The following is a 26,547-nucleotide window of genomic DNA, read 5'->3' on the forward strand; positions in this document are numbered from 1 at the left end:
GTTTTGTTTTGTTTTGTTTTAAATTGGCTTGTAAGTCATTTTTGCTTAGTGGTCAAATGACAAGACTTACACGCAAGTGGTTCATATTTTTCCTTTCTTTTTTTTTGATATAGAGGTATTATTTAAGAAAACAAATCTCAATAAAAGTTATACAGCTTCTCTCTTTAAAAATTTTGACAGAAAAGGTAAATATGAAATTTAATTATTTTTGTTTTAATAGTTATTATTTAAAACAACTATTTAATTTATGTTATGCAATTATAATAAATATTGATTTAAAATAAAAAAAAAAAAAAAAAAGGTTTACCACTGCTTTCAATACAACTGCCATTGGTGGCTATCCTTCCTGTGTCAACCCAGGGCTAAGGTGAAGAATGAAATACTCAGAATATAAAAAAGTAATCTTTGTTAATATTTATATCTAAATTATGAGGTTTTCAACATATGTTTTTAGTGTTTAAATTTTACCGTCGGAAAAAAAAGAACTGAGTTAGCTACACCACTGAGATTTGTGATGAAGCTAACATACAGCTAACATACTAACCCTAAAATAGGTTCATCATAATACTGCTTGATTTTAAATATGTGTATTTTTCTAATGTACTACATCAATTAAAAAAAACACTTTCTTCGCGAAAAATACGCAAAACGGACAATTTTTAACCAAAATAAGATTGTTAAACGGTAAATGGGGTTTACCACCCAAGTCTGCAGGGGCACCAGCAGAGGGCGCTTAGGCTATATGCTAAATGCCAGTCCCATTGTAACAGTAGAAAGGAAATATGTCATCTTATGGGACGATATGTATTAACTTCTTTAAAATAAAACCTGTCAAAATGACGAAAATTCTTTTCCTTTGAGGGTTTTGGAGGATCTGAAATCAGCGGCTAGGTGCAGTCTATTGTTGTGTTTTATTTTGAAAGTATCGCCGGATGTCACACCGTGTTCGTTGTGTCTGACTTGGTGTTTAAAAAGCTTCGCCTTGTGAGAGCTCTGGCAGTTTGAGCTCAGCTCGTCGTGTTTGTCTGAAGCTGTTTGACTCCTGAACTCATCACTGAACAACACCTGACGGCTTTATACTCACAAGTAAGTTTTTTATTTTTATTTGTTGATCATTTTAACTTAATAATATAATTTTGTTAGTTGTTTTAACGAAATATTTCACAAAAATATTTCCACTTTTATCATCTAGAGATAGAATTTGTCGAGTATATCAGACTTAAGTTACGATTTTACTTAAAGAGAAGCCCCAAGGCTTGATATTTCTGATAAATACTGATATATTCATCACTTATTTTAATCTTTATCTCATATTTTACCACTCTCAGCTGGTTTTAAAGCACACCTCTTTGATTTTATCTCCCTCCTCTCTGTCAGAGTGATTTTCTGCTTGTGGGAAATGTCTGGATTTATTTGCATTGCAAATGTTTTGGTGTTACGCAATCAGAGGTGTTCAGTGTCCTCTGACAGATGAAAACTGTCTTTGCAGACAGCTTTACTGCTCGTTTTTGCCTAACTGGGATTTTGCATGAAAGGTTTTTATGCTTTTTTTGAAGTTACTGCAGGGCAGGTTTATTTTAAAGTATTTTTAATTTTATAAAGAGAATTAAAGGGTTGGAATCACAACCTTAAAAACATAAACACCTAGGTGGTAAAACGGTTAGATGGCACAAAAATACATTAAACATAAAATATATGTTAAAATTATTATTTAAAAAAACGAAAAACATTAAGTTGTCAGTGTCAACTGATTAATGTAAGAAGTGCATAAATATATCATACAAATAACAGTAAAAATGATAAATAGCATGACACGATTCATCAAACTATAAAATGAAAATATATCTGGAACAAGAAACCCATTCAAGAATAAAAAACTGTGACATAAAAATATATACTTTAATATACAAACATAATTTAAGTTACAGATTTAATAAGAAAAATATATAACCTTGAGCAAAGATATTGCATCAAACTACAACAATTATAAAAATAATATCTGAATAGAAAATTGTGTTAAAATACGAGGTTCAAAGAAATACAATAGGACATCCAAATATAAGATACGAAAAAGAAAGAAATAAGAAATTATGCAAAAATAAAACTAACTGAAATATGATGTAGTGGAGAGAAAAATGTGATAGTGAATAAAAATAAGACTTTAAAAAACTAAATATGTTAAACTAAACTATCAGAAAAAAAATTCCTAATATTGGGTTCAATAAGAGATTTAAATAAAAATAATGAAACAATACATGGTAATTTGACAAACATGTATAAGAAGGGATTTAATGTACTGGATTAAGGCTGAAGTGAGTTTTTAACCCTAACATATACAGAAGTTCAGTGGTTCTCAACCTTGGGGTTGGGACCACATTTGGGGTCATGAGACTGAGACGGGGTCTCCAGAAGCCTAAAAAAAACTAAGAACATTTTTTAAATCACACTGTTCCCACTTACATCAATTTTGCCAAATTTTAACTCGTTTTTATCACTTTTTCCCACAAATTTTATCCATTTTAACCAATTTTTGCAACTTAAAACCCATTTTTTGCCCATTTAAAACCCTTTCCATCACTTTTTTCTGCCTGTTTTTGCCACTTCTGTACCCCAGTCTTGCAATTCTCTGCCTATTGTTGGCTCTGTTGATCCATTATTGCCACTATTAACCCCTTTTATCACTTTTTAAGCCACATTTCACAGTTTGATATGCCCATTTTTGACAGGTTCTGACTTTTTCTGCATCAGCTAACCATTTTTGCCAGTTTATATCAATTGTCATCCCATTTCACCAAATTTCCACCTATTTTTGCCACTTTAACCCATTTTTCACCATTTAAAATTTTTTTTGCCACTTTTATCTAATTTTTGCCATTTCTAACCCATTTCTGCTATTTTTAAAATCCAATTTCACCACCTTTCCCACCATTTCTTGCCATTATTAACCAATTTTAGCTATTTTTAATGTATTTTAATTCTTTTTTTCAACAAAAGGATTTACATTTTTAAGAGGGCTACTTACTACACAAATGGATTGAAATTTGTTTCTTTGATAAAAGTGGTTATTATTCAGGTTAAAATGCCACAGTTTAACTTTACCAGGACCATGATTTGCTAGCCCCCGGTTTTGCTGGGCCCCAGAAAGGTGTCCCATTTTTCCCCCCTAATTCTTGAACTTGCATGGCTGTGTTCAGCCACCTTCAGGTCCAGTGGGGGTCCCTGGTCTCTGGCACCTTTATTTTGGGGGTCATGGGCTGAAAAGGTTGAGAACCCCTGCAGTAGTTAATGGTTCAAATCTAATATTATTTTAGCTGTAGCCACAAAGGTACAGCCAAAATTGCTCCAGTTTTTAGCAGAATATTTTTTTTATTTTGAATTTAAAACCTGACCTCTTACTTTGACTCCTTACTGTGATTTTTGTGTCTGAGCGAAGTAAACTCTCCTCTAACATCTCTTCTGTGCAGAGACGAGTCGTACCTCCTCACATCCTCCTGGAAAGCTTCATTCCTAACCTTCATTTCACCTACGGATGCCTGCTGGTCCGGCCTGAGGATGGAGAAGTACGAGAAGATGGGGAAGATTGGAGAGGGCTCGTACGGCGTCGTCTTCAAGTGCAGGAACAAAGACACGGGGCAGATCGTCGCCATCAAGAAGTTTGTGGAGTCTGAGGACGACCCGATCATCAGGAAGATCGCTCTGAGGGAGATCAGGATGCTCAAGGTGACAGGAACACCTTCAAAATGTTTGGTTTATTCTCCTCTAAGTTCCTCACATTCATATTTGACTCACATTATACTGTTGCAGCAGGAAGCCTGAGCAAAATATCTGTTATAAACCTGACTTTTACTGCAAAAGATTGTTAAAAAATGAGGTCGTGGCTGCAGGGTTTTGCAAAATTCTGATTAAAAAGAAAGAAAAATTACATATACAAAGTTGCACACAATGTTAGATTATGACATAAAAGGTAAAAGACCTTAATCTTTAAAAGTGAGTTTAGTGATGATATTTTAAATTTAAGTTCTGAGGCAGACTCAAATATTCCAAAATAAAAAATCTACCTTTCACATTGACTCTGTCCAACTTAAACAGAGTGAACAGCACGTTTTTTACTCGAGCGCCCCCTGGTGGTGGAATTTACATAACTTGTAAAATATCCAAAAATGTTCTGAGCGCTCTGGAACAGGTTTTCTTTGAGGATATCTGCACTTTGCTCCTTCATCTTCCCCTCAACCCTGACCAGTCTCCCAGTCCCTGCTGCTGAAAAACACCCCCACAGCATGATGCTGCCACCACCATGCTTCACTGCTGGGCAGATGATTGGTGCATGGCTTCCCCCAGACTTTCAGATTTGAGGCCAAACAGTCTCAGAGTTCTTCGGGTGCTTTTTTGCAAACTCCAATCAGGCTTTCATGTGTTTTTCTCTGAGGAGAGGCTTTCGTCTATCCACCCCTGATCAGTGGAGGGCTGCAGTGATGGTTGTCCTTCTGGAACTTTGTCCCATCTCCTCCAGGATCTCTGGAGCTCAGTCAGAGTGACCACCAGGTTCTTGGTCTCCTGTCTTACTAAGGTCCTTCTCCCTGATTGCTAAGTTTGGCCGGGCGATGAACTCTTTAAGAGTCCTGGAGAGGCCTGAATACTTTCTGAATGCACTGTAAAATGTATCTTGTGTTATGAGAGAAAAAGCAAAAATTGGGAAAATGTAAGTGTCAAAAGATGCTTTTCTAACAAGATTATGTCTTTAAATGAGGCAGGTGTGATTAGAACTGCTGCTGTGAGGGAAATAAAATCTAAATTCTGATTAAGAGCCTGAAATAAAGGGATGTAATGCAGTTTTGACACATCCTATTATAAGGACAATAAAAAGTTGGCATTAGGGGATCTAAATTAGATCAATATTGGCTTAATTCAGCTAAAGTTTTGTTAAAAACTTCATAAATGTCTTGCTGTTTTCAAGCACAGTCTAGAAATTAAGTTGGAAATATTAACCAAGATTAAGAGAGTAAATTCTCAAAAACATTTATTTTGTTTGATAAATTTATATTAGAATTAAAGGTTTTCATCTTAAATTTAACACAGTAGGAGCTTTTTTATTATCATGAGTTTTTTTTGCTCCTTTTTCCATTTTAGTTGAAAATTGATGCAGAAATCTGCCCAAAAATGTTCTTTTTACTGAATCCCATCACTTGTTTCTATCTCTGCTTGATCACTGGAGGTAAAGAATTTAACTCAAACAACACTCTGTGTTGCAAGACTTGTCTTAAAAGTGTTTCTCTTATATTTAGGAATAAAATTCTGTTTTAGTGCTGTGAAATATTCCAGTTATCTTCTTTGTAGTGCAGCCTGCAGGAGAGAAATGTCAGATTATTCTTTGTCTAAGAAGCTAAAGTGATGCTGTGGCTTTGTTTACATTCAGATGAGCTTAGTTTAAAACATATTCAGAGAGCTGTGGTCATATATAGACAGAAAACCTGCAGGGGCAGCTCTGAATGTTCAGATTTGAGTGATAGATTAAAGTGATGATGATAAAAAGCTCTTTAATTCTCTAAAAATTCTTTAAAATGAATCTGGAAGAGCTCAGAGCTGTGATCCATTTCTCCTGGTCAACAGAGACATCATCAACGAGAGAATAAAAAACAAAAACATGAGTAACTCCTTTGTGTTTTTAGATATTCTCCCCCTGCTTTCATGAATCAGTTTGTTTTAATGTTGACTGTCAGAGATGCTCGTGTTTATGTCGGGGCTTTAATTAGTCATACGGTGGGCGGCATGTTGTCGGCCTGCTGGACGACGGGAGCTCATAAATAGGACAGGATGGAGGCTGGTCGTCAGGGGCAACGGCATGTTTATGACCAGCTGTTAGCAGTTTAGTGTTTGATGGAAGCAAAGCACGGACGAGTCACTTCTTTGCTCGACCTGCATGTCTAAAGGTTTAACTGCAGCTGGATCTGATGGCTTTAAATTATGAGAGGGGGTTAAAAATGTGAAAATCTGGCTCTAAAATAAAAAACCCAATAGATAAAAAGTCAAAATCAACTAGTAAAAACTCAAAATTTGGTCAAACTAAATCAAAACTTTCAGATAAATGGTCAAAATATGGCAAACTTTTTCTTTACATTCGGAGGAAAAATTTAAAATGTGTATTAAATGTGTCAAAAAGAGCATGTGATGTGGAAATAATGCTTGAGCAATTAAAATCAAGAAAGAAAAAGATGAAAATAAAAAGATATGAACTTCAAATTTTAGCTTATTTAGTCCTGATTAGATTTAGTCCAAATAATGAGTTATTAAAGCAAATTTTGGCTCATAATGTTTTAGACAAAATTGAAAAGAAATGATAAAAAGGAATGTTTGAAAAGGTGGGCATGTATGATTTAGAGCAGTGGTTTCCAACCTTTTTCCATTAAGCCTTCACATATCTGAGAAGAGCTAAGGCCCCCTAAGACCTCCACAAAAAAGGAATATATATTGCTGCAAAAAAATAGTCATATTGATTTGCTTTTATTGTTTAAAGCCAAAGAAAATTTCCCAAAACATATTTTCTTACCAAAATACCTTTGTATGAACTATAACTGTTGCAAAGTCAGCAAAAGGGCAGCAAAATCATGGTCCATTGTGAAGTTAAGCTGTGAAAAATATATTTTATATTTCACCTGAATAATAACACTCTTATCAAAGCAACAACTTTCTGTTTTTATTATTCATTTGTGCCGTAGTATATGGACATTTCACAAATGTAAATCCCTTTTCTTAAAAACAGAATTAAAATGGGTTAAAATGGCAGCAAAAGGGTATGGAAAAGGTGGCGAAATGGGATTTTAAAAGTAGCAGAAATGGGTTACAAATGGTAGGGATTAGATAAAAGTGACAAGAAAATAAGTAAATAATGGCAAAAAATTGGTTAAAGTGTCAAAAATGGTCAAAAGTAGTGGTAAAAGGGGATGAAAAAGTGGCAGAATTAGGTTAAAGGTGGCATAAATGGGTAGAAAATTCAATGAAATGGAATTTAGAAGTGGGAAAATCCATTTTAACCGGCAAAAATGGGCAAACTGAGGCAGAAAGATAGGCAGAAATTTGCAGAAATGGGTTAAGCTGGTAAAAATGGTTATAGAAAGTGGTAAAAAGGGTTAATAGTGTCGATAATGGGTCAACAGAAATTCACCCGTATAAGTGCACTTTTATAATTAGTTAACAGTATCCATTACTATTACTTTATCATTATTAGTTTTATGTCTTGTCATAACTATGTATAGTGAATTTACTTTGTTTTATTTATTTATTTAATTTTATTTAATTTTTTGGTCATTTTAATTTAATTTATCTATACCGCTTATTCTGTTCCGGGTCCCGGGGGGGCTGGAGCCTATCCCATCGGGCAAGAGGCGGGGTACATCCTGGACTGGTTGCCAGTCAATCGCAGGGCTGACATATAGAGACAGACAACCAGACACACTCACATTCACACTCACATTCACACCTACGGGCAATTTAGAGTCACCAATTAACCTAATGAGCGTGTTTTTGGTGGTGGGAGAGAACCCACGCATGCACGGGGGAACATTCAAATTCCACACAGAAAGGCCCTGGTCCTGACCGGGAAGCAAACCAGCGACCTTCATGCTGTGAGGTAACAGCGCTAACCCCTGCACTGCCGTGCCATCTATTAAAGTCTAAAAATCATTATAATTGTCCATTTCCTTTAACCTCTTATATGTTTACTTATGTTGTTTTTTTGGAAACATGCAAAAACTGTATGCCAGATGTGAATTCTATTTGTGTATTTTGCAATTGCGAATAAAACAATCTTTAAAAAACTAATACTAAAGGTTTAACAGAGGCAACAACAGAAGTGGCAAAAACAGGAAGAAACAAAGCAGTGGAAAGGGTTTAAAATGGACAAAAATGGGTTTAGAGTGGAAAAAGTGTGCTAAAGTTAGCAATAATTGGTGGGAAAAAGTAATGAAAATTAGTTAAAATGTGGCAAAATTGGTGTAAAGTGAAAAGTGGCAAAAATGGTTCCAAATTGTCTTCATTTTTTTAAGGCACCTGGTGACCCCATCTAAGTGTCTCGTGACCCCAAGGTCGAGAACCAGTGATTTAGAGAATAAATCTAAGTCATGGTCATTTTGGCATTCATGTCATAATTTTGGCTTTCCAGGAGTCTTTTATTTTGAAAATCCTGTAAAGAAAAGTCCAGAATCTGATTTCAAAACTCCACCTTTTCTTGTGTTTTATTATGATAATATAATTAATGCTCTGACTTATGAGAAATCACCACAAAATTCTCGTTTTAGATTAAAAAAAGCTTAGAAGCAATGTGAAGGTTTGATAAAATGCACAAGAAAATACAAAATCCAGAGATCCAAATACTTAAGACTTGGAGAATAAATCAAAATTATGAAAGTTTTGACATCTGTTCAGTTATTTTTGCTAAGGAGCCTTTTTATATCTTTAGCTTTTGAATGCAGTTTATCAGTAATGCTCAGAGAGATTTTCCTCGTCTGTCACTGATGTGTTTTCATTTTTCTGCAGCAACTCAAACACGCCAACCTGGTGAATCTGATCGAGGTGTTTCGGCGTAAACGGAAGCTCCACCTGGTGTTCGAGTACTGCGACCACACCGTCCTCAACGAGCTGGACCGCCATCCCAGAGGGTGGGTTCATCTTTGCACGGGTTACTGGAAGAAATCTGACTTTTATCGATCCAACTTTTCATGCATAACCTCACTTACTCTGCAACTCAACCTAACAGGGCATTTTTCCTGAGCTTGCCTCTGTTTGAAGCCGTTATTTGGTTTTTAAAAATCTCTTTAGAAATAATTTAGGGCCGTCACTGAAACCATGCCCATGTTTTGTACAGTCTATGAATAAAACCCCTATTTACCACATTTTAGGGTCCTTCGGAAGGTTAAATACTCAAACTAAATCAAGCCAGAGAGCCGTGCAACAAGAATAACAAGGAATCAAAACACTTTTTAAACTTTAGTAGTGTTTTGTACATTCAGGTGCAAAAGAGCAGCTTTACAAGGAGTATTAGTAGAGCAGTAAAATCCACATCTGTGTAGTTAAAGTCTCCATTTCCTCTGCTGTGTACAGTACGGACATAAACGGAGACATAGAGCCATCCTAAATCGTGCTGAGGCTGCTCTGCATTAACGCCAGTGTACTCACTGTTATCTCTACAGTACACACGTATACCTCGCCGTCCTCTGGGCTTTGTCCTGGGCACAACGCTCGTCTCCGGGGAAGCTGACCCGCTGGCTGAGGAATGTTTACAGTGATGCTCTCCCAGAATGCTTTGCAGGCAGGGAGCTGTCTGGACTCTATAGGCCCACATTTTATACCGAGTCTGTCTGGTCCTGGCCTGAAGCCTCCTGGACGTTCAAAAGACGGAGAACAAAGTGGAGCAAAAGGGGGCAGGGCTTGTTATTAATCACCAGTCACAGGGCTCGATTTAGCCGTTTCCATGGCAGCGCTGATAGATGACGGCCCCTGAACCAACAAAGCTTCAGTGTTAAACATCTGAACAGCGCTGGAATCATTTTAAAGAACGATCACAGGGAGAAGAGACGTCTGGACCTGAGCTAGACACAGGAAACTAAAGCAAAAAGTTCACCTGAACTTTATTAATATATGCATTATGGCTGTTCTGTAGATCTAGATCAAAATTAAAAGCATGTCTCTTAGTGGATGCTGGATCCAAAACCAACATGCAAGCATGAAGAAACATGAAGATCTGCACACCAGGAAGCTCCTGCTTTAAGGAGTTATTCAGCTACAAATGATATTTAAAGCTGACATGGAGCTTTCTGGTGTGCACATCTTCATGTTTTCTTTGTAAACTTAATTTTGAACTTTTTTATATTTTGCTAAATGCAGAAAGCCATACATGTTTTTAACTCAAACACAGTGAATCCTACAGCCATGAGTTATATTTTTCAGCATGTTGGGACCAAATATTGCCATATAAATTTGCTGTTAACATTTCAAAAAATTAAGATACTGCAGAACAACAGACAATAGATTAATGCAACTGACATAATAAAGTATGAAAATGAGTTGTTATGATTAGCAAAATAAACACAAATTAAGCATACAGTGCCATATAATTAAGATCATCTGATCTTACGTAAGCCTCCATCAGCTGACGGCCAGCTGATTCATTCTAAGCACGTGATTGGCTAATCAAGTTGTTGTATTTAAACCGCTCTAGTCTGACTATGCTTTCCTGCTCCCTCTGCAAGCCACTTTTGCAACCCTCCTCCACCCCAGCTCCTCCTTTTTTCTGCTTCTGACTTTATCAGAGTCTTTCCGATGCCTGCTCTGCTCTGCTGCTTCTCTCCCAGCCTCAGGCACAGGAAAGGCAGGGATGTGTGCTGTTCACACTTGATATCTATTTCTACTGTTCCATGTACGCTCGAAGAAGGACAGGGGATCCCAGAACAGCCACAATGCCGAATATGAATAACAGTAATCAGTGAAATTAAAAATTGCTAATATAGAGGAGAAATGATGGGTGTTCCATGACAAAATGGTCCTGACTGAACTGTAGTTATAAAAATTACTGTACACCAGTGATACTCAACGCCTGGCTCTTGAGCCACATGTGGCTCTTTTGTGATAATTTGTGGGGTTTTTTATGCCTTACAGTTTTTCTCAGTCACTTTGGTACATTTCTCAGATCAGAAGTGAAATTCTCAAAACTACTTGTTCAATCTTCACATCATTGTATCACTTGTGCACATCAAAAAAGCAGTTTCTCATTTCTTTCAACAAGTTACAAATGCTTTGGTACATCCATGCAAATGATTCGGTACAATTCTCTGCTATTTCCTACATTATCAGTTGCTTATGTCATGTTGATCAAAATGTATTATCATGGGTCTCTGTTGAATTGTCTGACCCCCCACAACATTTAGGCATTAGTTCATCGCATAAGTCTTTACATGCAGAATGGTTTAACATGTCATAATATGTCAAGTATATTTCTATACATTTCCAGACATTCCCTATACATTTTTCTAGACTTTTTTTTCCTAAATCTGTCCTGAATTGGTAAATTGCTCCCAGGTAAATCTTGATTTTCTCTAACAAAGGGAAATGTGTGAAGCAGTAGATCAACCAATGATCAAAGAATTTGATTGAGGAGAATTTGATGATTGAGGAATTTTCCCAGCATGGAGATGGAAAGTATATGATCGCCAGCCAGATACACAGATGACCCTTCTGCCTAACATGGATGCAGTGTGTGATGACATCACAGCAGATACCTGCAGAGGCTGGATAAGACACTCTAAAAGATCCTTTCCATGCTGCATCGCAAGAGAAGAGATTCGTTGTGATGTGGATGAGAATTTGTGGCCCAACAGACGGGAACGTCAGGAGGTGTAGTAAGACTGCACTGTAATTCCTACAGCACTGCATGTACAGTTTTCCCTAAGAATATTTGTCCTGTGTTCACATTTCTAATTTTTTTGTTTGTTTGTTTTTTTCTTTGTGCTATGCGGTGCTGTCTTTTCCTTTCTGTATCTCAATGGCACTGTCTGTCAACAAATTACAGTACAAACAGTAAAAGCGTAAATGTGAATCTTGTCCAGTCTCTTGAAATCAACCTCCCACATACAATAAAGGTGTAATTTACAATTTACAATAATTGTCATCAAAACTTTAGCTATAGTTTACATCAGAACATCCCTCCAGAGTACACTGGTATATTGACAACATGACTAAGCAATTTGACTGTCATATCTGTACACAGTGACACAAGGACTGGTCATTCTGATGGCACTGACATGTTCATTGACACAGATATTTACTTTTGAGAGATGAACTGAGGATTTTGAGCAAGAGACTTGCTTTTGCAGGTAATCCATGGTGTTTCGCTATTTGTACGAATTGTTTTGAGAAATGCACTTACTGTTTTGCAAATGTCGAGGATGATTCAAGAAATGTACCAAAGCGACTGAGAAAAACTGTAATTTGAAATATTATTCCCCCAGAAAACCTTAAATAAAGTCAAACTTTGACCTCAGAAATGATCCATTGCAAGTCACACTAATCAGTTTGTTTCACGTGCTAATACAGTTGGCTCAATTTTTACTGCTTTAGGCCAACTTTTTTCACTTCTTTTTGACACTTTTCCCCCAGTTTTTGGCTCTTTCATCCTGCTTTTTTCTATTGGCATTTTTTCCCCATTTTTGCCACTTTTCACCCATTTAAGCTGCCTTTTGCCAATAAAGGCCACTTTTTTTCCCAAAATTTTTGCCACTCTTTGCTGCCTTTTGCACATTTTTTGTCACTTTCCACTCATTTTTGTCATGTTTTTACCACTTTTAGGCCATCCTTGCTACCTGTAACACATTTTTTGTCACTTCTCACCCAAATTTTGCCACTTTTCACTCATTATTTGACATTTAGTACTGATTTTGCCCCTTTTCGCCTTTTTTTTTTTTTTTGCTGCTTTTTTAAAGTTTATGTCAAGCCGAGCTTGTCTTCTGTTACTTTCACTAGAAATATAAAATGTGAATTTGTGAAGACTTTTAGCAGTGTACTAGTTGAATTTCTTTAACTCTGCATGTTTGCTGTGATGCTGCAGAGAAAGTGTTTGTGACTCTCTAATCTTCTGTCTCTCAGGGTCCCGGAGCAGCTGGTGAAGAGTATAACCTGGCAGACTCTTCAGGCCGTAAACTTCTGTCACAAACAAAATGTAAGCGACTCCTCTGTCTGCCTCCTGTCGTCTCTCTGAGTTTGTTTTTGAATTCCTGGGGTCTCCTCCCTCCTCCAGCTCCCACCGAACCGTCCGCTTTATGGCTCCTTTCTTTTTTTTTTTTTTTTTTTTTTAACAAGAATTCCTTCCCCTCGGCCGAGCAGCACGTTAATGTATCACTGAGACACAACAACTGCTGCAGGGGCCCCGTCTGACTGAAAAAGCACAGAGTTTCTCCTATTTTACTGTCTTTCACAGAGCTTATGTAAGTCTTTGCGTGTAAATTTAACGGTTTGTGTTTTTTCAGTGCATCCACCGAGACGTCAAGCCAGAAAACATCCTCATCACTAAACACCAAGTCATCAAACTCTGTGACTTTGGCTTTGCCAGGATCCTCAGTAAGAATTTATTTCTATCAGATGATCAATAACTGCAGCGCCACCTGCTGGACTTAGAGTGTCCTCTTTGTTCTGTTTTGTACTTGTATTCTGTTCAGACCTGAGCTTTTGTTTGGAGAGCATTTTTAGTTTCTCCCACTGATTTGGGGTCAGTAGGATCTGATAAGTTTAAAAGTTCAGCCTCATCGTTGAACAGGAAGTAGTTTTTTTTTTTAATCTAAAATAAAGTCTAAAAATCTCCTGAAGGTCCGGTTTCTGCAGAAAATACAGACTTGGATTGGTTTTAGTCAGTCAGAAATGGTGTCAGTGTTTGAGAGAGGGATGGGGTCTTAAGAGGACTTAAAGAGGCCAAGTATCAACAACATTTCCAGTAAAGGCTCTGAATTTCCTGGAAATTTTCTTTCTAAAATCCACACAAATCCCCTTAAAATTCAAAGAAATTACTTAAAATACACAGTTTTTTTCTTGTGAGGTGGCCTTGTGTGCTTTGAAAGGCACCTATAAATAAAATTCATTATTATTATTATTAACATTCCCTCATAAATTCAACAAATTTCAAGTGAGACGTAATCAAAAAGCCTAAACTTTCCATTAAAAATATCCAAAAAATTCTATTCTGATTCAAGAAAAATGTAAATAAACTCCCCAAAATTTAAAAGCAAATCCCTTCAAAATTTCTCATCAAAAATCCCCAAAATTTACATATTAATTCGCCAAAATTCAATGAAAGTAAAAGAAAATTTCCCCAAACAAATTCCCTGAACTATCTATCAAAATTCCTCAAAATTTCTAATGACATCCACCCCCCAAATTTCCTCAGAATTTCGAGTACGTTTCCCAGATTTCCAAGATGTAATTTTAAAATTCCAACAATTTTCCCAAATTCACATGAAAATGCCCAAAAATTTCAAAGCAAATTCCCCCCAAAACTTCTGATTAAACCAGTGTCACTCAACCCTGCTCGACTAAAGAGCCAAATTGTTGAAAAATATCTTTGCAAGAGCCACAATCTAAGTGGTGAAAAGTGGCAAAAGGACTTCAAGTAGCATTAAAAATAACTTATTTGGAGGCAAAAATGGTCAAGAAGATGCAAAAATGGGTGAAAAGGGGGAAGAATTGGGAGAAAACCTGGAAAGTGGTCAGAAAGTGTCAAATAAATGGTCCAAAAGTGACCAAAAAATGAGTGAAAAATGACTAAATGGGCAAAAAGCAGTCAAAAGTGACACAAAAAAAAAAATCATGAAAAGGGCAAAAATGGGATAAAAGTGGGCAAAAAATGCAAGACAACAGGAAACAAGTAGTATTCAATTACAAAAGGCAACTTAAATGGATAAAAGGGGCAAAAAAAATGTGAAAAATGGGATAAAAGTGGCAGAAAGAAGTGGCAAAAAAGGGGAAAAATAGGGAACAATTGGTATTTAATGGCAAAAGGTAGCTTAAATGGGCAAAAATTTGTCAAAAATGTTGAAAAGAGGCAAAATTGAATAAAAGTGGCAAATAATTGGGGAAAGTGGTTAAAAGAATTAGCAAAAAATGGGATAAAAGTGGTATTTAATGGCACATGGTAGCTTAAATGGGTGAAACATGGCAAAAGGTTTTCTGGGGGAATAATATTTTAAATTAAGACATAAAAGTGCCACAAATAATCACAAAAGAGCCACACGTTGAGTATCACTGGTTTAAACTCTCAAAATATACAAACTTATCCCTAAAATTTCCAAGAAAATACTTGAAACTTTCCAAGCCAATTTTTTCAAAGTATCTCAACAATCCCCATGAAAATTACTGAAAATTTAACCATAATTTCCCCCAACAATTTTATGTAGACTTTAGTGAACATTCTAGACTATTATCTAAAAAAAATATGATGGTAGAAACTGTCACTATGTAGTAGTAAAACCAAGATATAATGTCCTCATGTATGCATGCAGGTTATATATTTAAGCTTCACTAGATTTATCTGACCTCTCTGGTTCCTTACAATATGGAGATTTTTGCACATAATCAAAGTTTTTGATAACAACTGATTTATTATTTAAAACCTGATTAAAGTCAGCTCATTTCCTTTGAATAATCCAGAGTGAGTTTCTGTCCTAATATTCTACATTTAACAGCCATAAAAGCTAAAATCACCTCAGTATTTTAACCACATTGCCGATAAAATAACGGAGTATTTTCTTTCTTTTCTGCATCCAGCTGGTCCCTGTGACTACTACACAGACTACGTGGCCACTCGTTGGTACCGGGCCCCTGAGCTGCTGGTGGGAGACACTCAGTACGGCCCCCCGGTGGACGTCTGGGCCATCGGTTGTGTGTTTGCTGAGCTGCTGTCGGGGATTCCTCTGTGGCCCGGGAAGTCTGACATGGACCAGCTGTACCTGATCAGAAAGACTCTGGGTGAGGAGATTTATTCTCTTAGGAAACATGTTAGTGATGAGTTTATGGTCTCTTCTTGAACACAGCAGGATGTTGATTCAATAAATGTAGTCTCCTCTAGAGTCATAAGACCTCATTTACCAACCTTTCTGAAGACCATATTTGGTCTTCAACCCTTCTGCAGACTAAAGTTTTCTTCTGTGATTTGTTTTTAGTTAAGAACACTAGAGAGCACTCTTGTGCATGTTTGAGTGCTGATACGTCAGTAAAATGATTGAATTAATCTAATGTGAGACTGTGGAGAGAACCTGCACATGCACAGGGAGAGCATGCATACAGACAGACCCTGAATGAAGGAGGTTAGAAACAGGAACCATCCTTCTGAGAGGCAAAAACACTAACCACTGCACCACTGTGCAGACTGTCTTTGCACCAGTCATTCTCTAAAACAAATCTGGATACATGTGCACATTTATTTCTAGAATTAATTTGAGTTTTTGTGAATAGGTGAGATTAAAAGTAGGAAAGATGTTTCTTGGAATTTTTATGGAAGTTAAACATCTTTGAACGAATGGAATAAAACCAAAACATCTTAAACTTCGAGCCTTTACATTCAAAATGACTGAATAATAAAGATTGGGTGTCTTTTATGTCTTTTGCAGGAGACCTGATCCCTCGCCACCAGCAGGTTTTCAGCAACAACCAGTTCTTCTGCGGCGTTTCCATCCCAGAGCCACAAGAGAAGGTGAGACGAACAGAAACACTCGGTCTGACTGAGATCCATCTCTCTGCAGCTCTCAGGAGTGAAGCTTCAGTGTTTTCAGAAACTGTCTTGATTTGGTTTATGAGGGAGCGTTTCAGCTTTAATTCGAATTATGAAAGAAAGAAAGGAAAAAGGTAGGAGAGGGATTAAAAACTTTGTTAATGTTGTAATTTTCTCTTCCTGTAGGAGCCTTTGGAGCAGAAATATCCAAATCTGTCTCATCAAGCTCTGAGTATCATGAAGGTGAGAATGTTGGCATCAGTTTAGGAGATTTATCCCCAAGATCTCATGAAGCTGTTAACCTCCTGAGGCCCAGGCTTTTGTTTGTATTGCATTTTTAAGTTTCTCCCACTCATTTAGGATCAGGACCTGATAAGTATAACACCTAAGCCGGGTCTTTAAACAGGAAGTAGTTTTGACCAAAATAGGGCTTCTGCATATGAGGACAACAGGCTTATAATATTTTTTTACACATTTATTTTTTCTCCAAATTTCAGACCAAATTCCTTTTTTTTTTTCTTAAATCAAATTCCCAGAAATTTACAAATAAATTCCAAGGAAAACATCCCCCAAAAATATTCAAAACATTCTAACAAAATCCCCCAAAATTCCGTGAAATTTGGGGAAAATTGAGAAAAGAACATTTCTGGGAAATTCCCTGAAACTTTAAAGCAAAATCCACTAAAAATTTCAAAGCTAATTTTAAGAAATGTACTAATAAATTCCAAGGAAACATCCCCAAAAAATATCAAAAAACATCCCTACAAAATCCCTTCAAATTCCAGGAAATTTTGGGAAAATTAAGAAAGAAATTCATGACTTAAAAATTTCCAGGCAAATTTCCCAAACTTTAAAGATTCCCCTAAAATCATCAAAAAAGTAAAAAATTTCAAAGTACCCCACCAAGAAAATTCCAGAATTTTTTGGCAAATTCCCTGGAACTTTAAAGCAAATTCCACTAAAAATTTCAAAGCAAATTCCCAGAAATTTACAAATAAATTCTGTTTAAGTTCCATAGAAAACATCCCCAAAAAAATATCCAGTACATCCTAACAAATAGCTTAAAATTCCAGGAAATTTGGGGAAAATGAAGAAGGAAATTCATGACCTAAATTTCCAGGCAAATTTCCCAAACTTTGAAAATTCTCCTAAAATCACCAAAAAAGCAAAACATTTTCCCCCAAGAAAGTTCCTAAAAATGTTTTGGCAAATTCCCTGAAATTTTTAATCAAATTCCACAAAAAAATTTAAAGCGAATTCCCAGAAATTTACAAATAAATTCTCTTTAAGGTCCATAGAAAATTCCCCCCAACTTTTTTTTTTTTTAATTCAACCTTTATTTAACCAGATGAAAAAAACGATTGAGATCAAGATCTCTTTTACAAGGGCGACTTGGCCAAGAGTTCAGCAGCACACGTCATAATAAATACATTTCAATGACGGATTACAAAAATAAGTTAAACTAGACAATACATTGGAAAGTGCATAGGTAAATTGCAGATAAAGTGCTGGGAGAATAACTCACAGTAACAAATTTATAAACACAGGCACTGTTCCATGGTCTCGTGTTGTCTGTCATTTAAGACAGAACGAAAAGTCCCAAGTGAAATGAGTTCAGACAATCTCCCAAACATATAAACAAAGTCCCCCAAAATTCCAGGAAAATTTCAATGGAAATTTCCTACCCAAATCAGATCAAATTCCCACAACCATGAAAACAAATCCCCCTGAAAGTAAAAAAGTAAACATTTCAAAGCACCCTAGAAAATTCCTGATGTAGAGTAAATTCTGTAGACATCCCAGGCAAATTACTTGACAATCATCTAAAATGTTCTGATAGCAAAATGTATTACTGTTTTTTTTTTTAGGAAAGCCAAAATATGACAATGTCCTCATACGTACCTGCAGGGCCTCAGGAGGTTAAGAATCATAGAGACAACATAAAGCCCTCCTGACAGGTCTTACTCTTTAACTCACTCCTGTGATGACACACCAGCACGTACAGTCTGTCTGTAACTTATAAACTCCCCTCTCTCTCGTCCCGTCGGTTCAGGGTTGTCTGAGGATGGACCCGTCCGAGCGGCTCACCTGTGAGCAGCTGCTCCAGCAGCCGTACTTCGACTCCCTGAGAGAGAAGAGCGAGAGCTCGTCCAGGGAGCAGGAGCGCATGAGCAACAAGAGGACACGATTCCCTCGGAAACACCTTCCTGCAGGGGTAAGAGAGCCCGTCTGAGAGTAGGAAAACTTTGCAGACACGTTTGATGGCAGTTTCATGTCAGCCAGCACCGGGAATCATTGCAGGATACACTTCTTATTTTTCCCAAAATATGAGATTTGACTCAATCTGTGAATTTGTTTTATTTCAATTGTCTGACAATAAAATTTCCATTACAATTTACTTTGCAAACAGTACTGGACTGTACTGTGTTATTATTATTTATAGACATGAATCCACCGTGAGCTCAGAACGCAGCGTCTTTATCGTCACAGGAGCAAAGGTGGAAACCTCCAGACTCATGTCTGACAGCCGTCTGCTGAAGCAGAGTTAAAAAGAAACAAAAGGAAAGGCAGAAACAAAGAAGAGGGACATGAAGGAAGAGAACAAACATCCCACTTTCCCTTTTCTTTCTCTGTAAATATAAGTAGTGCTTTTAATTTTGAGGTTGCATTTTCAGTAGTGAAACAATGGTGCTATTTTCCATGCTACATATTTTCTCTTAATAAAAGTGACACCAGCAGTATCTTTTTTTTTTAGGTTTTTTGAAACAAATCCCATGAATAATAGAAACATTTATAGCTTAAATATGGGATGTTTCTTTAAATAATCAGAGGTGTGGTCTGAAGACTCTCAGACAGCTCAAAAGGCATCAAACATTGACCTTTTCACTGTCCCCTTAGTTCCCTTTCAATCCATAACAAGTTCTTTTTACCATGGTTGAGTTTATCTTATAGTCTTCTATTGACCTGAAGGTCTTCATTTTCTTTCAAAATAAAAGTAACTTCTGTATTCAGACTATAAGTCAGATACCCTGGGCTTAAGAAAGGACAAAAATCCAAAATGAAACAAAAACCGTTTTGAATTGAGGATTTTAAAAGGAGAAAAAAAAGGAGGGCAGACTACAGAAATTCTGAGATTAAGCATTGTGAAAATTTGATCACAAGCCTGTCCTAGTTATAAATTACAAATGACAGACAGTGAAAAGCGGCTGATTTGAGCAAAAATGGTCAGAAAAAGTGGTGTAATGGGTTTAAGAGTGGCTAAAAGGGCTAGAAAGTGGCAGAACTTGGTACTACAGGAGGTGAAATGGGATTCAAAAAGTGGAACGATTGGTTTAAAGGTCACAGATTTTGCAAAGTACACTTTTTTCAGGCTTTTCTAACAAATAATCTAATCAAAGCATCTGCAGCCAGATTAACCGCTGTCATCACTTCTTTTCCCACCCACTTTGGCCACTCTCTTTCCCCGTTTTTGCCACTATTAATACATTTTTGCTACCTTAAAAAAAAAAACATTTCACCGCTTTTTCTGCCCCTTTCTGACACTTTAAAGGTCACATAATTATGGAAAGGGGTAAATCTACCCCTTTAAGACGAGTTCATTTTGGTCTCAAAAGTTCCCAAAACAGTTTGTTGCTGAAAAACACTCCAGTATTTAATTTTTCATGTCTAGAAACCCCCTCTGTTTCAGCTCTGTTCAGAATGAGCTGTTTTGTGTCTGTGGCTTGAACTGTTACTGAGCTGTCTGACTCCGCCTTTGACTCCGCCCCTCTAAGGAATGTATGTGGTATGTGTCTCTCTTGATCCTCCCCTCAGCTGCCAGCTTAGAGGAGGATCAGGAGAGGAAGGCGGGATTATCTTCCAAGCAGGTAGGGCCAACCGAACCTGGGGGTGGGGCTAACTCCCAATATGACATCATAAGGGGGAAATCTGAGAACGGCTTGTTTCAGCACACATTTTCTGAAAAGTGGTGAAAGAGAGGGAGGGAATGGATTTTTCTGATTCTTGGGGGGATTGTGGACAGGCCAGGGGAAAATATTTTTGCTAGAAAAGCCTGTAAAAGTCTATTTTGCATAATGTGTGACCTTTAAATAAATGCACGTCAGATCTTAACATTGTTCCTGAATCTTCCTCTTCCTCTCTCCAGTATCTCCCCCAGCTGACCGGCAGCAGCATCTTCCCAGCTGTGGACAATAAACGATACTACAACAACCTGCGCAAGTTCAACTATCACCTCCCCAACATCTAAACTCATAATCAGCTGATTTCAACTCTGTCAACGAGGGACATTTTCTGAAACACCTCAGGAAATGGAGCAGAGGATGCCGGGTAGCACCTTTGAGTTTTTCAACCACTCTGACGTTTTTATTTGATGCTCTATGCACTATTCCCCGACACGTCCACGCAGACGCGTTGGTTTATGTACAATGTCTTTGTTTATGTACGATGTCTTCGTTTAAAGCTGATTTTTTGAAGATTTCAAAGACAAAGAGCAACGCTGCTCTGCTTGTAGACACTGAGAAGGTAAAACTGTGACGTGCTGCCTCTCCTGGTTTGCCAAATTGTATTTTTATAAAAATGGACTCTACAGGAGTGACATGTTTTTGTTAGTTATTTAAATATCCAGTAAATTATACTGACAGCTAAAGACTTATTTTCACACCTTGTAAGCATTTCTGAAAATATTTATTGACATAAGGAGTGAATACAAACCTCAATTTCTGAACATACGGTAGCATAAATATCACATTTTGCTGTTTTTCTCTGTAACTTTGGTGCTAAGGATGTTCACAGCCATCTGTCTGTCCTCAGATAATCTGAATAAATGCCAAATTAATGTACAAAGAGAATGTCGACTCTGTCAAGTCCAGTTTTTCCTCTGTGAAACCACACGTGGAGCCACATTCAACATCTTAAATGTTTAAAACAGGAAAGAGAGGAGTCAACAACATAAAGTGCTTTACGTTTATCTTTGCTGGACTGATGCTCGATCACACCTGCAGGTGAATATTTCCTCGTGCAGTCAGAACATTTAGACTCATGTAAATCCAGTTAACATCTAAGCTGAAGGATCTACATTAACACTCCGGTCTGCTGCCTGTAGCTACAAAAAAATTAAAGAAAGCGTCCATGTTTCACTAAAATATGAAGCTCTCTCTACATCAGTCCAAATCCAGTGCTATCTCCAGGCGTGGCAGCGCCGTCTGAAGTCGTTCGATTGTCGTTTTTCTGTCGCTGATGCCAGGAAGATCGCTGAGAAACAGATACTCCAGATTTCTGTAAAAGAAGGCAAACATGTAGAAGGTTATAGATGTATGGATGACTTATCCTGTGCAAGAAATTACACTGTTTTGATTAAACAAGACACTTAAAAATTAAATCATTAACTATAAACACAAGACATGGAAAATACTAAAAACAGCATGATGTTGGAGTTTGTTTGTTTTTTTGCCCTCTGGCGCCCACCGAAGGTCTCTGAGTGCAACTGCACTGTAGTAAAAGAAATATTTGCCCCTTTTGTTCTGGAACTGGTACAAAGAAAGTGCATGATCTAGCACCAGGTCAAAAAACTGGCAGTGGATGTATGATGTGGCTCTCCAGCTTGTGGAAGAGCAAACCAGTTCTCTAGATAAGTGGCTCTTAACTGGCCCCACCCCAACCTCCTTCTCAACAAATCTCAACCCAAATTGTCTTAAATTTTTCAGTCTGGTTCTTGAGATTTTAAATTTACTTGTGGGCTGCATCAAGTGAAGAGGAGGGCTGCATGAGGCTTCCAGGGCTGCCCATCACATAAATGTAAAGAGTGGCTTAAAGGAAGAAAAACGGCACCATATTGGCCTAAAAAAAAAAACGAGCTGAGGAGAGGACGAGTCCAGAAGTTTAAGGCACCAAGGTGAGCCCAGGATCCAGCCTGTTCTGGGATGCAGGAGACAATCCAAGCTGTCGTTGGGCGAGAGGTGGAGTAAACCCTGATTGTCAGTCAGTTACAGGGCTGACATACAGGGACAAACATGCAACTCACACCTACGGGCAATTTAGAGGCACCAATTAGCTTAATGAGCATCTTTTGGGTCTGCAAAACGAAGCCAAAGATAACAGGGAGAGGATGCAAACTGGCTGCAGGCTGCAGCTGTCTCCAATAGAAACCATGGGCTGCAAGGTTTACACCCACGCTGAGGTCCTAGAAGGCTGTGCAAAGCTGGAGCTGATGGGTCCGTAGGCTGCCAAGTTCAGGCCCACATTGTACAATCCTGGAAGTTTCATGTTTGCAACCTAAGGATATCAACATCTACTCCTACGTGACCGATGCATGCTAGCTGATAGGTGGCTATTTTTGCTCTGTGATTGGCTGTAACATCCGTTAGTATCACATAAAAGTGACCAAAGTTTACCAACTCATATCAGTTATCCTTATAAATAGCCTTTCCTGTGAGCCTCACTTGAGTCTGTGCAGAGCGATGATCCCCTTATCGGTGACATTTCCACACGACACCACCTCCATCATGTACACACTCTCCTGCAGGTTCGCTATGGAACTCAGCCTCTCCAGACACGTGTCCTCGATGTAGATGCATTTGTTAAGCTTTATTTCCTCCAAGAATTTCAAACCATCTGGAAAGAAAAAGAAGAACAGAAAGCATTAGAAAATGAGGATACATCTGTCAACTCTGGCACCACAGAGAAAGTCCTCTGGTTTTAGTACGTGGAGTTGGTGAGGTCGAAAGGGTCACAGACGGTGAAAAACATCCCGCTCACTTGCGTCACTTTTGGATAATCAGTCTGGGAGAGATGCACTTTCACCCCCTCGCCTTTCCTTTCTTGTTAACAAAGAGGGGAATCGCTTTCAGGTCAGCTGAGGAGGTCAAGCTCACGTTAACACGATGCAAAATTTACTCTTAGTGAACAAAGCTTTAAAATTTGATTTGAACAAGCTCTTAACGGCGATTGCTCTGATCTCATCGATACCTCCAACACTTCACTTCAATCTGAAACAGTGGATGGTGGCGGCTATTTGGTGGGTTTCCTCTGAACACTTCTATTAACAGGTTTAGTTCTGCATAATTTTTCTTATCCCAAACCCAGCAAGCATTGAAAATTAAAAAATATCTGCAGTCATCAAATGTTTAATCCTAACAACAGCTCTAAAAATCCTTTTTTTCCATCCAGTGTTGAAATATAAAAAACTTTGCACATTTATTTTACAGAAAAGTGCACAGATAAAGAATTAGTCCATCTAGTTATCATCAGATTACACATAGATTGTTGCAATGCCTCTTATTTTGGACTTTAGCTTCTGTGCCTCAGACAAGACACAACTATTATGCCAGTCAGTGCCCTAATACATCTAATTTTGCAAATCACACAGTACTGCATAGATACATAAATAACTTGAAGTTATTCAGGTGTTATTTTGTACTTTTTCTTGAAGTTAGATGTTCGACTGAACTTCTCAGATCAGTGTGGCTCATATAAAATGTAATGAGATAAGAAATTAGACAAAAATTCTTGTGAAGATTTGAGTCAAATCAACCTAAGTGAGCACATCTATGACAACATGGAGGGAAATGGAAATGAGCGCTTGCAGATTCCCAAATCCAGGAACAGAACCTGGTCCACACTGTAATACTGACCCAGGTGGTCAAACCCTCGGTACATGATGCAGGACTCTGTGGCGTCGATGCCCTGGATCTTGTATCTTCCCAGAGGCCCTGTTGGCAGTGCGTTGTAGTCGATGTGCCAGCGGTCAAAACCCTGAAACCTCACTTTGGCCCCACATCTCAGGAGCCACTCGGCCGCAGCTCGGTCTGGACCTACGGCTTTAATTCTCTCATAGTCGACCCTGAGAGGAGATCAACAAACACATGGTGCACAGTACTGGTGACATCTATCACTCCTGCTCCACATGGCAGTCTGCCCACTAGGACAGCGGTTTTAACCTGGACAAATCCGCCACTGTTTGTTTAGCTGATTATCTATCAAGTACAAGAACCTGTTTGCTCATTTTAACCTGAAACTTTGGATTTTTAGTTAAACAAAATAAATACGGCCTCAGATATAAAGATGTCATGGGCATAGATCTCTGGACCTGGACTACAGGTGTCATAAAAACATTACAAACTTTGACATTTAGATCCCAAAATCTAAGGATGATCTGACTTTAAAAAATGGAATCAACATAACATCATGGAGTTATATCATTCTGAATCATAACACCCTAAAGAGACATGCAGTACATCCACGCATCTATTTTCGCAAAATCAGGGCCAATTCCAGTGTTGAAAATAACAATTTAGCTGATTGAGAATTAGGGCTGAGCAATTTATTGCAAATTAGATTAAATCGCAATATATCCTGCTGCAATTCACAAATCACAGTGCAATATCTATTTAAGTGGAAATGTGTCAAAATACTGGTTTAATGCAGAAATGTTGTGCACATTATGCAAACTTTCAAGTGTCATTTTTTTTTAGAATAGTTTAAAAAAATCCTCCTTTTTTAATTTGCCATTTTTTCTTAATCAAAACGAGAACAAAGCAGCGTTTTTAAATATGACTTACTTATTACTAATCATTACTTGCATTAATGCTGTTGCAGCTGGCAAAGCTTAACTTCCTCCATCCCAGCTGCCTCCTTTAGTGTTTAAAGCTCGTTGCACCCTCATATTCATACTCATGCTACTATGGATTAATTGCTCGGAACCTGAGGAACCTAATAATTATCGCACATTAAATCGCAATATTGGGGAAAAAAGCCACAGTTAGATTTTTTTTGCAAATCGTTCAGCCCTATTGAAGATACAGATGATTCTTCATCACTGCTTTTGATGTAACACCTCCATGATAGGAACATTTTCTCTTATAAACTGGTAAACTGGATGCTAGTTTTAGAGTGATTGGATGCAACAGATAAACACTGGCTAGTGGCATCTGTTAATGCCACAATATTTGCTGATGGCCAACGTCTACAGGCCGATATTGATGTTAAAGTGATGCGTTGTTGCATTCCTATCTATTCTACTTGATTTCCACATCACTATGAGAAAATTGAAGTTGTTTGCTAAAGTTATTTACATATTGATTGGGGTATCTTGGGATATCAATGCTTATTTTTCCCAGTAATAGCAAAATAGTTTCTTGAGATTACAAGAAAATGACTAAAATTAAGTCATAATCACAAAAAACAGCTTTTTACCACATTGATGGTAAAAATGGTGGAGTCAATTTTGGGAAATTAACACAAATTAGCCATTAAAATTATTGTATTATATAATTATTGATTCTATTAACTGTACACAAATATTCTAAGAGAGCTCAATGTGGTAAAATGCCTCATCTCAAATACAAATTTGCACCAATTAATCTGTTTATTGTACATGTATACAGCACTCTGTGGTAAAACGCCTCAGCCCATTTGTAAATTTCCACATATAAATCTATTTACTGTACACAAATACTGAAAAAGCGTACTCTGCAGCTAAATCCGCCACCTCATTTGCACATTTTCACTAATAAATCTGTTTATTCTTACTCAAATACTGTAAGAAATCTCAAAGCAGTGAAATGCCTCTCCTCATATGAACATTTGAACTGATTAATCGATTTATTATAACTCAAATACTGAAAGAAAGCTCACTATGGTATACCTTAACTTAAATGCACATTTACACTAATTAAATTAACACTGTTGATTTTAATCTGCCCACAGCCTGGCATACTTTATACTTCTGATCATGTCTACTCAGCATTCTTGTGTCATCGTGTATCGCCATTCAGTTAAAACATGTTAATTAATGATAATTCAGAGTCCTCATGTGGAGGTGTTTGTGAGTTAAATGTTATTAGTATTTCACCACAGGTTTCAGCATGCATTTCCTTTTAGATTATTGTCAACCCATGTAAATCCTTAATCCCTAAATTAATGTGGTCTTACTTGTTGAAGACTGCATTAAGCCAGCCCCAGAAGTGTCTGCGGCTCCACTCCTTCTGACCTACAGCAGACTGCACCGCCTTCGATAAAAGTCTCATTTCTCCGCTAAAATAATCAATGAAATACACATTTAGAGTGTGGGCGATTCTTATATATTAATATAAATGGATAATGATTCAGTTAAAGGTGTAATTTAATCTTAAAAACATGAAAATCACCTAAAAGACGAACCTGTCCTCCAACAGGGTGTACTGTTTACATTCGGCACCGTTCCATTGCTGTGCCCTTTGACTTAGTGACGTAACAAAAACGTGCCGCCTCATTGGCTGGGCTTCTAAGTGCGTGTAGCGTCACTGGAGGCGGCGCTACTAGTCGGCTTTCGG

The 26,547-nt window shown here is 37.5% G+C and overlaps 2 protein-coding genes across 3 annotated transcripts; one reads left to right on the forward strand and one right to left on the reverse strand.

Moving 5' to 3' along the window:
• Nucleotides 1-1,006: 1,006 nt before the first annotated feature.
• cdkl1 (cyclin-dependent kinase-like 1 (CDC2-related kinase)) lies at nt 1,007-20,774 on the forward strand. The gene is made up of 10 exons (XM_041813520.1): nt 1,007-1,086; nt 3,465-3,720; nt 8,530-8,651; nt 12,631-12,703; nt 13,011-13,101; nt 15,298-15,498; nt 16,140-16,222; nt 16,427-16,483; nt 18,294-18,455; nt 20,385-20,774. The coding sequence occupies exons 2-10, from the start codon at nt 3,553-3,555 to the stop codon at nt 20,484-20,486; spliced, it is 1,059 nt and encodes a 352-aa protein (XP_041669454.1). The 5' UTR covers nt 1,007-1,086; nt 3,465-3,552; the 3' UTR covers nt 20,487-20,774.
• A 132-nt stretch (nt 20,775-20,906) lies between these two features.
• Nucleotides 20,907-26,450, reverse strand: dmac2l (distal membrane arm assembly component 2 like). 2 transcript variants are annotated; one of them, XM_041813522.1, is made up of 5 exons: nt 26,383-26,450; nt 26,168-26,269; nt 23,869-24,077; nt 22,678-22,849; nt 20,907-21,514 (listed from the first exon to the last, which is right to left on the reverse strand). In XM_041813522.1, exons 2-5 carry the CDS (start codon nt 26,260-26,262, stop codon nt 21,400-21,402), a joined length of 591 nt encoding a protein of 196 aa, XP_041669456.1. In that variant the 5' UTR covers nt 26,263-26,269; nt 26,383-26,450; the 3' UTR covers nt 20,907-21,399. The 2 variants fall into 2 exon arrangements, with proteins under 2 accessions (XP_041669456.1, XP_041669455.1); XM_041813521.1 differs by having other exon boundaries at nt 26,396-26,439.
• Nucleotides 26,451-26,547: the final 97 nt, after the last annotated feature.

The sequence above is a fragment of the Cheilinus undulatus genome, linkage group 18, assembly GCF_018320785.1.
Source record: "Cheilinus undulatus linkage group 18, ASM1832078v1, whole genome shotgun sequence".
Taxonomy (NCBI): Eukaryota; Metazoa; Chordata; class Actinopteri; order Labriformes; family Labridae; genus Cheilinus; species Cheilinus undulatus.

Bases quoted from the DNA above. Each gene is read 5' to 3' on its own strand.
- dmac2l (XM_041813522.1), bottom strand. From the start codon at position 26,262: ATGAGACTTTTATCGAAGGCGGTGCAGTCTGCTGTAGGTCAGAAGGAG. The intron at 24,078-26,167 runs GTAAGACCACAT...ATCTCCTCTCAG, and splicing joins CTTAATGCAGTCTTCAACAA to GGTCGACTATGAGAGAATTA. The intron at 21,515-22,677 runs GTGAGGCTCACA...CTTCTTTTACAG, and splicing joins ATCGCTCTGCACAGACTCAA to AAATCTGGAGTATCTGTTTC.
- cdkl1 (XM_041813520.1), top strand. From the start codon at position 3,553: ATGGAGAAGTACGAGAAGATGGGGAAGATTGGAGAGGGCTCGTACGGC. The intron at 15,499-16,139 runs GTGAGGAGATTT...TGTCTTTTGCAG, and splicing joins CCTGATCAGAAAGACTCTGG to GAGACCTGATCCCTCGCCAC. The intron at 18,456-20,384 runs GTAAGAGAGCCC...TCCTCTCTCCAG, and splicing joins GGAAACACCTTCCTGCAGGG to TATCTCCCCCAGCTGACCGG.